Genomic DNA, 14,741 nt, shown 5'->3' on the forward strand with positions numbered 1-14,741 from the left:
TACTTCAGCCCACAGCTCCACTTCACAGCCCATTGCTGAGGGAAGTGAGGACAAGAACTTAGGAAGGAGCCTGGAGGCAGGAACTGAGGCAGAGGCCACGGAAGGGTGCTGCTTCTGCCTCACACGAGGATACATGAGGCTTGCTCGGCCTATTTTCTTGAATACCCCGAGACAGCATCCCAGGGTTGGCATTGCCCTCGGCGACCAGAGCCTCCAACACTAAACATCAGTCTTGAAAATGTCCACAAAGACATGCCCACAGGGTCAATCTGATGAAGGTGTTTTCTCAGCTGAGGTTCCCTCTTCCCAAATGACTCTTGGCATGTGTCAAGTTGACACAAAACTATCCAGCACTCACTCTTAACCTGGAGCGGCCCAATTCAGCCAGTTTAGGCAGCCAGCTTGCCCCAGGGGTCCTGCCACTGCCTCCTAATTGCTGGGAGGATAGGTGACCACCATGCCTGCCTGAAAACCAACTCTTCTGCAGCCTTTATTTTATTTTTATTTTGAGACAGGGTTTTTCTGTGTAGTCCTGGCTGTCCTGGAACTTGCTTGGTAGACCAGGCTGGCCTTGAACTCACAGAGATCTGCCTGCCTCTGCCTTCTGAGTGCTGGTATTAAAGGCGTGCGTCACCACCACCTGGCTCCTGCACAGTGAGTGCTGGAAAGGATGTAGCTGGACCCAGCCCAGCTGAGGGTGTGTGCTGTGAGCGCCACTGGCAGGAGGGTGGGCAGAACCCTCTGAAGGATGAATGTGGGTCTCTAATGGCTGATTCTCCAGGGAGTGGGTCCTTACGTCCACCTTATGTATATGTGGCATATGTACATGTGGGTGTGTACCTGTGTGTACACACATTGATTTTCACCTTTTGTTTTGTTTAAAAGTCCTAAGCCAGGCAGTGGTGGCGCACACCTTTAATCCCAGCACTCAGGAGGCAGAGGCAGGCGGATCTCTGTGAGTTGGAGGCCAGCCTGGTCTACAGAGCTAGTTCCAGGACAGGCTCGAAATCTACAGAGAAACCCTGTCTTGAAAAACCAAAAAAGTCCTTTATTTTATGAATATGATGTTCGATGTGCATGTATGTCTGTGTACCATTGTGTGCCTGGTGTCTGCAGAGGTCCGTGCAACAAGTGCTCTTAACCATGAAGCCGTTCGCCTCATTTCCTATTTTTGAGACAGGGTCTCTGCCTGGCGTGGAGTATCAGTTCAGTTAGGCGGGCTGGTCAGCCCCCGACCCCCATGTACTGCCTGGGCTAATAGGTGTTTATTACCATGCCTGGCCACAGATACACTTATGAAAGGGACATTTCTATAAGATAGCATAGGAAGAATGTATTTGAATAACTTCACCCACAAGTAAATACAGTTTATTTTTCTTATCTTATATTTTAAAATCAGTGACTGGGATGGACCTCCTCGTGTATTTGTTCCTTAAAATAAACCTACACTCGTTGACTTGTTCGGCCACAAGCCTATGAAAACTCTAAAGCAGGGAAGATGGAAATCTTGAGGTGAGTGGTGGTACACCTGTCTTCCAGGCACTCGGGAGGAGAAGGCAGGACAATCACAAGATTGAATATTGGAGAGTAACCTGTGCTGCCTAGTGAGGCCTCATCTCAAAACAGCACGGGTTGGAAATGTGGCTCCACAGAGCACTTGTCAAACACGAGCAAGGCCCTGGGCCCCAGTGCCTGCTCCACAAAAATAAAGTTTGGAAGCCGCAGTGGCGTGGTACAGGCTCCAACCCAGCCGTGAATGGGATCGAGAAAGCGGGACTGGAGAGATGATTTAGTGGGAAAAGAGCTTGCTGCAAGCAAGAAGGAAGATGCACACTGGCTGGCTCTGACCAGCACTGCAGCGGTGGGGACGGCATTGCTGGCTACCCTGTCCCTTTCGGACAGTGAGCTCCAGGTTTAGTGAGAGATCCAGTCTCAAAAGACACCATTGCTCACCTCTGGCCACAGCACACACATAAAGGCACGAGTTTACACACCCGTGCGCGCGCGCTTACACGGGCACACACTCAGTGCAAGAACTCAGTCCACATAGCTCTAGAATAGCTGCTGCTCACAGTCCACTGCCACATCAACCCCACAGAACAGGAGTCCAGAAACTTCCCAGGAAGAAGCAGGTCCTACAAATACATCTTCAGGTCACTGGTCAACAGATACGTGGACTTGTTTCTGATAATGTCAACATCTAAATGTCAATTTCTTTTAAGACGTGGTCTTAACTATGTAGCTCAGTCTGCAAGCAAGTGATCTGAGTGATCCTCCTGCCTCAGCCTTCCTGTTACTGAGATGACAGGGGAGCCTGAACACCGAAATGTCAGTTTTATAAAATTAATGAGTTTTAAAAATGTTTTCCAACTTTGCTAAAAAGTACTCCTCCCCCCCCCCCCAACAAAATAAAGCAAAAATTCTTTGAGTTTCCGGGTCGCCATAGATCCCTAAGGAACCCGCGGTTAGAACGACCCCCACCCCCTCGGGCAGCCGCCCCCACCCCCGCGAGTTCCTCGCGCGAACACGCCCGTATAGTGACGTCACGAATCTCGCCCCTAGGGGGTGGGGCCCGCGCAAGCGCGACCTGGGCTCCAGCGGAGGCGGGGCAGACGCGGCTGTGACTTCCAACATGGCGCACGCAGGCGGCGGGGGCTCCGCGGGCCGGGGATTCGGCGGCTCCCGCTGGGGTCGTTCGGGCTCCGGAGGCCACGAGAAGCTGCCGGTGCACGTGAGTGACGCCCCCAGCCTCCTTCTGGGGACCCGAAGCCCCGCGGGCCGGTGTCCCTCCGTGCGGCCCCGCCTCGGCCTCCTCTCTGTGCAGTCGGGGCCCGGGGACCCCACATCCCTTCCCTGGAATCCTTCGGCGGCCCCTCGATTTCCCCCCATCGCTTCACCCCTTCTCGCCGCTCCTCGACCCTCCCGGAGATGCCGCGGACCTCCTCGACATCCCCCGGTCATTCCTGCGGCCCCTGTCATCCCCGGGACCCCGCGGTGCGCTCCGGAACCCCCGAGTCCTACTCGCTGGCCCTTAGTTATCCTAGCCACCCCTCGGTTTCCAGGGGATGTCGCGGCCTCCCCGAGACCCTTCGGTCCTCCCCGCCGGTTCTTGGTCTAACCCGAAACTCCTCGGGCTTCCGAGACCCCTCGAGACTGGCCGCTGGCCCTCGGTCGTCCTCGTCGGCCCTCCCCGGAACCCCGCAGTTATCCTCGAGGCCCTTTGCAGCCCCACGCCACCCCTTCTCTATCCCTGGCCTTCCAGTCCACAGTCTCTGAATCGCGTGACCCCGGCCCACCGTCGGCCTTCTCGTTCCTCGCAGGTGGAGGACGCTCTCACCTACCTCGACCAGGTGAAGATCCGCTTTGGCAGCGACCCTGCCACCTATAATGGCTTTCTGGAGATCATGAAGGAGTTCAAAAGCCAGAGGTAACCTGCGGGGCGTTCTGCACCCGGGAGCAGTAGACTGGATGAGCCCCCCCTCTCCGCCCCCCCCCCCCCCATGTAGTACTAACTACATCTCAGCCCTTAAGCTGGTGACCCTTCATAGCTTTGGTTGGCCTGGGCAGCTTCTGAAATAGTCACAGGATGAGGTAACTCTGAGGAGCTGATGAGGATTCTTGGAAGGAGGTCAGGAATTGGGGAATGGGTGAAATCCAGGCCTGGACAGAGAGCACTCTTTAATTGAAATATTGATTTGGGTGTTAGTGAGGTAACTCAGGGTAAAGGTGCCTGCCTGCCTCCAAGCTTGATCACCTGCGCTCCAGGAGAGAACTGACTCCCCCAAGTTGTAATCTGACCTGCACTTGGGAGCTGTGATACATACCCCTTGCAAAAAGTAAATTTAAACAGAACAGTTTTGAAATTTTTCAAGTTTTGTTTATGAAAGGTTGGAGGTAATAAGTTTTGTTTTGGGGAACAGTGGTAAAATAAATACTTTAAGAAAATGTTACTTATGGGAGGGTACATGGTTTCTTCTTAAATTTTGTTCCCAGGATGCTTCTCCTAGCCCTTCCTAGTTTGGCACCTATATGGATAAGAGACATAAAATACAGGAACTGTTGTAGGCACAGAGCCATTGGTGTAGTGGGGTGCCTCTGAGTTATGCCTGTGTCTTCTAGAACCTTTTGTGAGGGATGGCTTGGTTTAGGTGAGGGACTCACCCTAGTGACAGGTGGCAGTCAGTCAGCCTCCCCCTCTCTTCTACTGTCTGCTCTTAGGAAGTGTGAAAGGCCTAGGCTGCTTTCTTCTGAGTATTCAAGATACTGAGGCCAGAAGATGACCCTCCCCATATCTCCCTATTTTTCCCCCATCCTCTAACTTGAAGGCTCTGGTGTTAAGACTTTTCCTTTAGTTAAGAAAAAGAAAATCAAAATGGCTGGGCAGTGGTAACACATGCCATTAATCCCAGCATTCAGGAGGTAGAGGCAGAGGGGTCTTTACGTTCAAGGCCAGAGTGGTTTATAAAGCGCTGTAGGACAACCAGGGCTACACAGAGAAGCCCTGTCTTGAAAAACATTAAAACCCCAAAATGTATCCTTACCCTTCCCTGGTTCATAAAATATTAGGAAATATCTCACATTGCTTGGAGTACTGTGGCTTCCTGTAGATTCTTAGCCCAGCACCCAGGTCTTGGGACATTTTCAAAACTGGGCCCAGGATCTCATATGACTTGGGAGCTATGAATTTTTTGCCAGACCTAGGTAATCACAGGTGGTCTCACATGGTGGGGTCCATTTTTATTTTAAGCAGGTCATGGTGGTGCACACCTTTCACCCAGGCAGAGGCAGATAGATCTCTTGAGTTCTTGGCCAGTCTGTTGTTAGAAAGTTCCAGGACAGCTAGGGCTACCCAGAGAAACCCTGTTTCAAATGGAAAAACAAACAAACAAGAACAGGATGGGGCCTGTTTTAGGAGTCTTTGCTGCCGCTGAAGCCCTGGTGTGTGGTGATTGGCGGGTATTTGAGGGGTTCTTTCTGCTTTGCTCCCAGGACTCTTGCCCACTTGCATTCTTTTCTTCCAGCATTGACACCCCTGGCGTCATCAGGCGTGTGTCCCAGCTCTTCCATGAGCACCCTGACCTCATTGTGGGGTTTAATGCTTTCCTCCCACTTGGATACCGCATAGACATTCCCAAGAACGGCAAGTTGAACATCCAGTCTCCTTTGACCAGCCAGGTAGGCTTCGTTTGGGTGATGTGGACTCAAGTTAGCCTACCCGGAGCACAGCTGGACATTTGCGATGCTGCCGGAAGCCTTGTACGGCCTGTTCTAGTTCTCTGATAGCTTCTAGTCCAAGTCTCTGCATTCCGAAGTGAACAGGTTGGAGGTCTTAAATCGAGTGTAGTAGCTGGGGCTGTGGTTCGGTGTGGGAGAGCTCTTGGCATGGGCAAAGCCCTGGATTCAATCCCCAGCACTTGGGGCGGGGGAATGGAGTCAAAGAGAATTTTGTGTTCAGAGTCATCGCATCACTGGTTGCTGAGGTCTGGCCTCAGGGCTTTCCCAACAGGTCTCCCAGGCCAAAGTATATAGTGGCATCCGCTGGCTTTCATCCAGGCCACCAATAAAACCAAGTGGTTGAGCTGTGTGCATGGAAATAACTTCGTTTTATGTCACAGTTTCGTGTAGTTGGCATAGGTTCCTTTCTCAGCTCTGGCTTGGTCCCCAACTCTGCCACTGCCTTTGTCTCACCGTAGCACAGGCAGGTGTGAAATGCATCGTTCCTCAGCCCTCCAAGTGCTAGCATGACGTGTGAGCCACCACAACAGGCTTTCGGTGACATTGGACAGGGACTTTCCCCACTGCACCTGGACCCCAGGATCCAGAGCCATCAAGCCTTATCAGGAGTGACTCCTGGAACTTGTATGGCTGAGGTATAAAGCGTGGCAGCTTTATCGAGAGCAGAGAATTGTTCCTAGACTTCATGCTGTCTGAATGTCGTTGCTGCTCCCTAGAAAGCTTCCAGGAGCAGAGTCTGGGCCATGATAGTGTGTGCTCCTGTGTATCACACAGGGCTCTAGACTCACGGTGACGCCAATAGCAGCTTTGTTTTCCTCATAGGTGGCTTAGATGGCCAGAGGGCCCCGGTGACTTACAGAAAGGATGACAGGGAACCCTGCCAGTCTTGAGTCACCTTCCCTCAGGGTACTCTGGAGCTCCTTGGTCTTGGTGACAGTGATAACCGGATCGTGACCCAGGTGTTCGCCTGTTTTTTTGTGGCTCACCGAGAAGTCTTCAGGATCCCTGGAGCCTTTGCCATGCCGTCGCAGCAGGGAGCCTTACAGTCCCCACACATCAGCATCTGTCTTTGCTGTGTTCCCCATTGAGACACGGTCTCTATAGGCTGGCCTGGAACTTGACATCCTCCTACTTCAGCTCCCAGAGTGCTGTAATGATAGGCACCTACTGCCTATCACCCTAGCTTCACTGATCGGAAACACAGCTTTTTCTCTCTCTCTCTTCCATTTTATTAGTTTGGCCTGACAGCTACAGGTGAGCACTGTCCCCTAAAGGTGCTGAGGGAGTCCCCACCCATTTGGGTTCTGTGGTGAGGTTTCTGAGCCTCTTTCTTGTGAGGAGTTTTGCACTCTGGCATGTGATACGGCGCCCAGGGCCCCTGCCCTCTCAGTGCCGAGGACACCAGTGCCCTTGGTAGCAGCTGAAAGTAGGGCTTAAGGGTCAGGCAGAACTGGGTACTTAGATTCAGGGTGTCCTGCCAGCATTTAGGAGGCAGGAGATTTGCCATGAATTCAAAGCCAGCTACAGAGTAAGACCCTATCTTCCTCTGTGAAGAGAGGGTTCAGATAGCCATGCCACGCCAGAAGCAGGAGGCCTGGAAAATCTAAGCTGCTGTTGCTTCTACCTGAGTAAGCATCTTGAGTGCTGCTTCAGAGCCCTCACTGGCCATCAGCCTGAGAAGTGTGTGTTCCTGTGTCTGACCAAGCTCCTCAGAGCACCTTTCTCTGTTGCCTGTCTGTCAGTGAGCTATGTCAAGGGAGGAATAGGTAACCAGATGTCAGTGGGCAGGTGAGTTCCTAGGTCCTCTTTGGAGGGGGACTGACAGGAAGCCCTTTGACACACTCTTTGGGGAGGCTCAGTATGTCTGATTCTGAATCACTACTTCCTTGGAACTGGGCCCTCAGTTTGGGGTGTGGGATTCTCAATGATAGCAGGGACTTTGGTGGGGGAATGTAGGGAGGAGGAAGGAAGGGCCTTGGAGGGATGGGCTATTAAGAGGGTTGTCTACAAAGTAGGGCAGGACTGGAGAGGAGCTGAGAGAGGTAGGTTTGCAGAACTTAAAATGTCCAAAAATCGCCCAGATGGAGTCCGGAGGACCCAGGCCTTGGAGGACAGGACCTAGGAGTGGGTCAGTGAGGTAAGGTGTTTGTATGACCCAGGCTGGCCCTTCTGGTGAGATGGAGGTTGGTTCCTAGGCAGAGGACACAAGGCCCTGGCAACTGGGCCTGGTGGTTTCCTCATTTAGGCTCCTGAGTATCAGGAGGACCTCATGGGCAGATATGGGTTGCAATGTATCAGCTGTCTAAACAGTCACCCCAAGGGGACAAGGATCTTAAGTGCAGACAGAAATGGAGAGGATGAAGCGATTTGTAGGAAGTCCCCTGCAGGGTGTGTCTGCTGCGGCTTGTAGGCTCTGTAGAGACGGGTTTTTATTTTCCAAGGATCACAGTAGAAAATTGTATTACAGCTGTACAACCATAACCACTAGTTCCAGAACATTCCATCACCCCAGAAGCAGACCCTGCCAATCATCCCTCTGCTTCTTGTTCCGAGCATTTCACATAAATGGTCTCTGTCAGCACTCACATAGTATGTGCCAGTGGTTATTTTCTTGGCTGAGTAATGTTCCACTGGTGGACCGTGTTTTACTCATTCATTGGGTGGGTGTTTGAGTTGATGGTTGATTGTTGTGAATTGTGCTTCATTGAATGCTGGTGTATGAGTCTTTCCAGTTTTTTAGATCTGCTTTGTAGGATTGCAGTTGCTGGGCTGTAGGGAAATTCTCTGTTGGATTGTTGAGGAGCTGAAGGCAGTTGCCATGGTAACTGTTCTCACCACCATCTACTGTCTTCTGCAGAGTCCCTGGCCAGAGAGCTGGCTCTCTGTCATGCTGTAGTGGCTTATTCGGGACCAGAGGAACCATACAGTGCTGGAGAGATGTCCCTAAGTGGCTGGGCAAACCCAGGCCCCTGCGACCTGGAACGTGGGTTGGCAGGTTCCTGAGATGAGAGTCTTGGCCCACATTTGGCAGTCATGTCTGTGTCCTCAGCTTTGGCTTTTAGTTTGTCCACTGTTGTCCGCCCAGTTGTGTCTCAGCCACTAGTACCTGAGAACACCATGAATTGGCCTCTGATCCTTGAGTTCTGCACCTGCAGATTCATCACAGATTGAACAGATCAGGGAACATACATATATGCTGAGTATACAGACTGGGGATGGAACCTGGTCCTTGCCCATTCCGGGGGGTGGGGCGTTCTGTCTCTGAAGCACACAAGCCTATTCTTGTGCTGTATATGATAGTCATTCCCTAGTCCACAAGGTTGACTATTGACAGTGTGCCTGGTGTAAAATGCCTAGAGATGTGGATGCTTGTGGGGCCTGTGCGTGTCTGTGTGATGCTGGGCTGCATTTGAAATCTGTGGAGGAGGGTTCTGGAATCTGTTCCCCTTGGATACTAAGGGACTACTATTTGGATATGGGGCCTTGACTGAGTAAACATGTGCGGCGAGCCCTGACCAGCAGGGAATAACACCACGACTCGAGGATCCTTCTTCAATCACAGTTTATTGAAGCGCTGCTTGGTTGAGGGAGAGCTGAAGGTGAGGGGCACGGGATACAAGGGGTGCATTCTGGTCCTGCAGGAATTCTGCCACCAACTCATCTTCAGAACCTACTCCCAAAGGCTTGGAAACCGTCTCCGCTGCAGAGGCTCCTGGGGGCCAGGGGCCAGGCCTCAGTCCCTCTTGCCGAAGGGCCTTGTCCTGGGTGAAGTGGGTGGCCAGCTTCATGAGCGGGTTGGCACCCCCACATTCGCCCCTCACCTTCAGCTCTCCCTCAACCAAGCAGCGCTTCAATAAACTGTGATTGAAGAAGGATCCTCGAGTCGTGGTGTTATTCCCTGCTGGTCAGGGCTCGCCGCAAACATGGAACAGATGAGGCCATTTGAGTGGGCACTAATTAAGTTTGGGTGGCATTTTTTGTTTTTCTTCCAGACAGGGTTTCTCTGTGTTGTCCTGGCTGTCCTAGAACTCATTTTGTAGACCAGGCTGGCTTTGAACTCACAGAGATCTGCCTGCCTCTGCCGCTCGAGTACTGGGATTAAAGGGCGAACCACCACTGCCTGGCTGCTGGCATTATTTTAAGAAGTGTTGAGGGTACAGCACAATCCTTCCTTCAGGAACCCGAACCCCTCTGCTGGCACCTCCAGCATTTTGAGAAAAATGGTCTGTAGTTCAAGAACAGATGCCATGTGTGTGCCTGCTGCCCCAAGGAGGTCAGAACTGCTGGGGAAGGCAGCAGAGGTGTGTAGAGTCTCTCCAGGATCATTCTGGAAGGTTGTTCCTCCAGGACTCTGGAGGTTAAGCTCTCACGTGGACTCAAGCCCCAGGTTCCACCCCTAGAACTGTCAGAAAACTAACCACCAGGATGCTAGTCCTCCCTGCACAGCAGGGTTCCGTAGGAACGAAAGAGACATGTTTCTATTTACAGCTGGAGAAAAATAGGCACAAGTAAGATGCTTTTCAGTTTGGCCCTGATAGTTTGACTATCAGTTTGACTGATAGCTAACCCTGAATTGTTCTGGGGCTTAGCACCCAGAGGCCTTGTGGTGAGAATCCTGAGCCAACTGCAGCTAGATGCACAGGCACTGTGATGGTCCCTCAAAGCCAGCAGCCGCTGTTCCCACTCGAATAGTCTTGCTAAGATGGAGACATCACCTACACTCTACTCATAGCTCCAACAAGGTTTAGCCTCCAGGATTTGTAACTTTTCCCCTACATGCTGATCTCTTAAGAGTAGAAAGCAAACTCTATACCAGCGCTGGGAAGGCTAAAGCAGGAGGTTGGCCAGAGTTGGAGCCAGGCTGTATGGGGAGATCAAGTCCCAGGAATACAGGGGAGGGCCTTGTTGAAACTGCAATTCCAGGCACAGGAGACCTGAGGAGACTCTAGAGGGAGGAAGTACTTTCCTCCCACGGGTCCTCAGGTGTTACAGGAGCAGTGCTTCTTAGGATGCAGTGACAATTCACCATCCTCTGGCTAGACCATGCCACTCACTGCCCATGTTCTGCAGGAGAATTCCCACAGCCATGGTGACTGTGGTGAGGACTTCAAGCAGATGTCCTACAAGGAGGACAGAGGCCAGGTGTCCCTGGAGTCAGATTCTGTGGAGTTCAACAATGCTATCAGCTATGTGAACAAGATCAAGACCCGCTTTCTGGACCACCCTGAGATCTACAGGTCCTTCCTAGAGATCCTTCACACCTACCAGGTAAGACCCAGCCTACCACAGCACCTGGGGCCTGGCTTCACCTGGCTCTGGTCTGGCATTTGGAGCTGAGAGTGGAGATCAGGTCCTCACAAGCTGGCCAGACATTTGCTGCAAGCCGCTCCTCAGCCAGAGACTCTAGGTAGTTCTTGTCAGTCAAGTCCCACCCTGTGTTGAGTCTAGTTCTGAGGGAATCAGGAGTAGGTTGCGGTGGAAAAGGAGTGTGTGCTGAGAGGTGTGTAGACCAGCCACTGTCAACCCCCGGTACAGTAGCAGGGAGAAAGACACCTGGGAACAACCTGTACAAAGGTCTGGGGGTTAAAGTGCACAGCCCTGATTCTTAAAAAGGAAACTTTCTAAGCTGGCTCAACAGCTAACACTTAAAATGATAGGCTGTATCCCCAGCATTGCACAATACACAAAGTTACACAGATAAATAAGATGTTTTGGCATACAAGTTTACTATCATAGAGCTAACCTAGACTCCCCATGAACTTGGATAACCCCAGTGATGGTCCACATTTGATAGCTCAGGCTCCATCAGTGTATGACAGGGAAGCAGCTTGAGTTATGTTGATATAGACACCTCAGGCAGTGACAGTGTGGCTCCCAGCAAGCACACAGATGTGGGGTGCTGGTGTAGTTCTGCATTCTTGGGGGCACACTAGAAGGAAGCTTGGTGGCAACAGGGTCCCTGCAGAGAACATGTTCAGAGTGCCGGCCACGGCATGTGTACTCCACCACTTCCCATTGTGAGATCAGCTCAAGGACCCTCCAGCCCATGTTTGCGGTTTGTCTAAGTCCCTAGAACGCCAGGCTCCTTGTCACTCTTTGCAGTCCGTTTTCCACTGGGGACACCACACCTGACTGCTGAGCCATCTTGCCTGCCCTAAGTTGTGTTTTTTAAACAGTGGGTTTTTTTGTTTGTTTGTTTGGTTGGTTGGTTTTTCGAGACAGGGTTTCTCTGTGGCTTTGGAGCCTGTCCTGGAACTAGCTCTGTAGACCAGGCTGGTCTCGAACTCACAGAGATCCGCCTGCCTCTGCCTCCCGAGTGCTGGGATTAAAGGTGTGCGCCACCACCGCCCGGCTAAACAGTGGTTTGAAGCCAGATGTGGTGGCACATACCTTCATCCCCAGGATTCAGAATGCTGAGTCAGGAGGACTGCTGTAAATTCAAGGGCATCCTGGACTGCACCGTGAGCCCAGGCTGCTTCCTGAGCCACCACAGGTTCCGTAAAGCCAGCAAGAGCAGTTGGGGTGCAGTTCCGCTCAGCTGGCATGGAATCTCAACTGGTTCAGAGCATCTGGACTTGGTTCTCTCCCCTTCCCGTTATTAGTTTGTATAAATGCCACAACTTCAGTTCTTTCCCTGGGACCCGAGGGTGCCGCTCACAGGACTACTTGGGTTCATTCAATTTTTTTCTTTTTTTTCTCTCTTTTTTTTTTTTAAATGAATATTATCCCAGCCGGGAGTGGTGGTGTGCTGCACACCTTTAATCCCAGCACTTGGGAGGCAGAGGCAGGTGAATCTCTGTGAATTCAAGGCCACTCAGGTCTACACAGAGAATTCCAGGATAGCCAGAACTACACCAAGAAACCCCGTCTCAAAAATCCAAACAAAGGGCTGGAGAGATGGCTCAGTGGTTAAGAGCATTGCCTGCTCTTCCAAAGGTCCTGAGTTCAATTCCCAGCAACCACATGGTGGCTCACAACCATCTGTAATGAGGTCTGGCGCCCTCTTCTGGCCTGCAGGCATACAGACAAAAACATTGTATAAATAAATATTTAAAAAAAAATCCAAACAAAAACCAACCTCTCCCTCCAAAAAAAACACAATATAGCAGCCTGGCCTGGAACTGGCAATTCTGCCTCAATTTCCTGAAAGGCCACCTTGATTCTATATCCCCATCCCCATTCTCTGTCCGCCTGCCTGCCTTCAGGCCTCCTTCACCTCAGCTCTCCCTCAGTCCAGCGGTGCAGTGGGAAGAACACTTCTTGGCTATCACCTATCCCCTGATCCAGCAGGCCTGGCTCCCTCTATAGAAGGGCACCAAATTTCTCTTCCTTCATGCCTGTTCTTCCATTGCCCTGCAGCCCTTTATACCCTTCCCTTCCAGTACGGCAGGGCTGGGGCCACTGAGAGCAGAAACTCTGGCAGTGTAGGCACAGGACCGATGTCTGCACAACTGCCGTGCCCATGCTGGTGCCCTGCCTCACCCTCTTTTCTTCTAACCACTTGCAGAAGGAACAGCTGCACACTAAGGGTCGTCCGTTCCGTGGCATGTCTGAAGAGGAGGTCTTCACAGAGGTGGCCAATCTCTTCCGTGGTCAGGAGGACCTGCTGTCGGAGTTCGGACAGTTCTTGCCTGAGGCAAAGCGATCCCTGGTGAGTGCCAAGTGCCAGGATCCTGCCCACAAGACACATGGGGAGCTAGAGTCTGACAAGTGTGTCCTATACACAGACTGTGGCAGTGTGGGAGGAAGAACATTGCTTCACATGGAGATGAAGCCAGAGTAAGGAATATGGTCCCAGGCTTGGAGAAGTAGGTGAGGGGGGTTTGGCCCAGGAACAGACTGCACTTGGCTTTCTTTCCCAGCAGTGGCTTGAGGCCTGCTAGAGGTCTCCTCCTCTTCTTCCTCCTCCTTTCCTTTTACTTTCTTTTTTTTTTTTCTTATTTAAAATGGTTTTTCGAGACAGGGTTTCTCTGTGTAGCTTTGGAGGCTGTCCTGGAACTAGCTCTTGTAAACCAGACTGGCCTCAAACTAACAGAGATCCGCCTGTCTCTGCCTCCCGAGTGCTGGGATTAAAGGTGTGCACCAACATCATCCAGCCTCTTCCTTTTCTTGAATATCTTTTTGAAAAGTAGAGATGAGGGGGCTGGAAAGATGGCTCCATGGTTAAGAGCACTTCCAGAGGTCCTGAGTTCAATTCCCAGCAACCAGATGGTGGCTCACGACCATCTGTAATGAGGTCTGGTGTCCTCTTCTGGTGTGTGTCATCATACATGGAGGCAGAATGTTGTATACAAAATAAATAAATAAATCTTTTTTTTTTTTAAAAAAAGAAGAGTAGAGATGAAATTCATGAGCCATGAAATTCTCCACTTTAAAGTATACAATTTTGGTGCACACCTTTAATCCCACACTCAGAGGCAGAGGCAGGCAGTCTCTGAATTTGACTTCGCTGTGCCAGCCTGGTTGGCATAGCATGTTGAGACCAGTCAGGACTCCATAGATGCTGTCTAATAAAAAGGACACAATCCAGTGCTGTGCAGCCTTCTTAGCATGTAGTTACACTGTCCCTTTAGCTAGTTAGGAGACCCTGTCCCATCCACACTCACCCCATCAATCCCCCAGCCCCCATCTGCTTCCTCTCTGGATTTGTCACTGGTCTATGGCTGTGACATTGTCAAGTCTTTTGAGATCTGTCTGCACATGGCCTTTGTTAGTGTTCCCTCCTGCTTGTTCCCGAGTGGCGTGTCCATTTCACCCCCTCACGCCGTAGACATGGGGTGGTTTGCCTTGAAGTTAAATAATGCCACCATGAACAGACATATTTATGTCTGGTGGCAGCTTTGGCCCTGCGCCTCTATGGGCTTCCTGGATCACACGGCAGTTCTGCTAACTTTCTGAAGAACTTAGAAAGTGTTTTCTGCATCAGTGGCTCCATTTCCCCATGTCCACTTTGTCTTTGACTGTGTGACAACTGTTGACTGGGGTGTGTCTTGGCTTCGACTGCATTTCCCAGTGTATCATGTCTTGTGTACTGGCTTTAAAAGATGTGTTATTTATTACTACTTATGTGTGTGCATGTTTGTGTATGTGCATCACACGGAAGCAGGTGCCTATGGACGCCCAAATTGGGGGTCAGATCCCCTGGAACTGGAGAAACAGGTGATTGTGAGCTGCCAATAGGTGCTGGGACCTTGATCCTGGGTCCTTCTGTGAGAGCAGCCATTGCTCTGTGCTCGTAACTGTTGAGCTGGCTGAGTCCTTACTGTGACCCACCAGCTGCTTAGATGTGTGATCTCAGAGTCTCACTTCTGCACCCTGCCACCTCTTCTCTGCTTCATCCTGTTTCTGGTGCACACGGTTTTTTGATTGTTTTCCCACATCGCTCTCAGTACTAAGCTTTAGACGCTGTTGCACAGTTGAGATCATGAGGTTTCCCTATTCCCTTACAGTTTTAAACTTGAGCTGCATTTTGTATGTAGGGTATGAGGGTGGGTCCAGCACAGCCA

The 14,741-nt window shown here is 51.3% G+C and overlaps 1 protein-coding gene across 2 annotated transcripts in view; it reads left to right on the plus strand.

Annotated features, from left to right (window-relative positions):
• Positions 1 to 2,608: 2,608 nt before the first annotated feature.
• The window catches only part of Sin3b (SIN3 transcription regulator family member B), a 36,086-nt gene continuing 23,953 nt past the window's right edge, over positions 2,609 to 14,741 (plus strand). For both annotated transcript variants that reach the window (XM_075987012.1, XM_075987013.1), the window contains exons 1-5: positions 2,609 to 2,731; positions 3,321 to 3,427; positions 5,022 to 5,175; positions 10,306 to 10,503; positions 12,743 to 12,886. In XM_075987012.1, the coding sequence (XP_075843127.1) occupies positions 2,633 to 2,731; positions 3,321 to 3,427; positions 5,022 to 5,175; positions 10,306 to 10,503; positions 12,743 to 12,886 (702 nt within the window). In that variant the 5' untranslated portion in view covers positions 2,609 to 2,632. The remainder of the gene's footprint in view (positions 2,732 to 3,320; positions 3,428 to 5,021; positions 5,176 to 10,305; positions 10,504 to 12,742; positions 12,887 to 14,741) is intronic.

Source organism: Microtus pennsylvanicus, chromosome 9 (genome assembly GCF_037038515.1).
Source record: "Microtus pennsylvanicus isolate mMicPen1 chromosome 9, mMicPen1.hap1, whole genome shotgun sequence".
NCBI lineage: Eukaryota > Metazoa > Chordata > Mammalia > Rodentia > Cricetidae > Microtus > Microtus pennsylvanicus.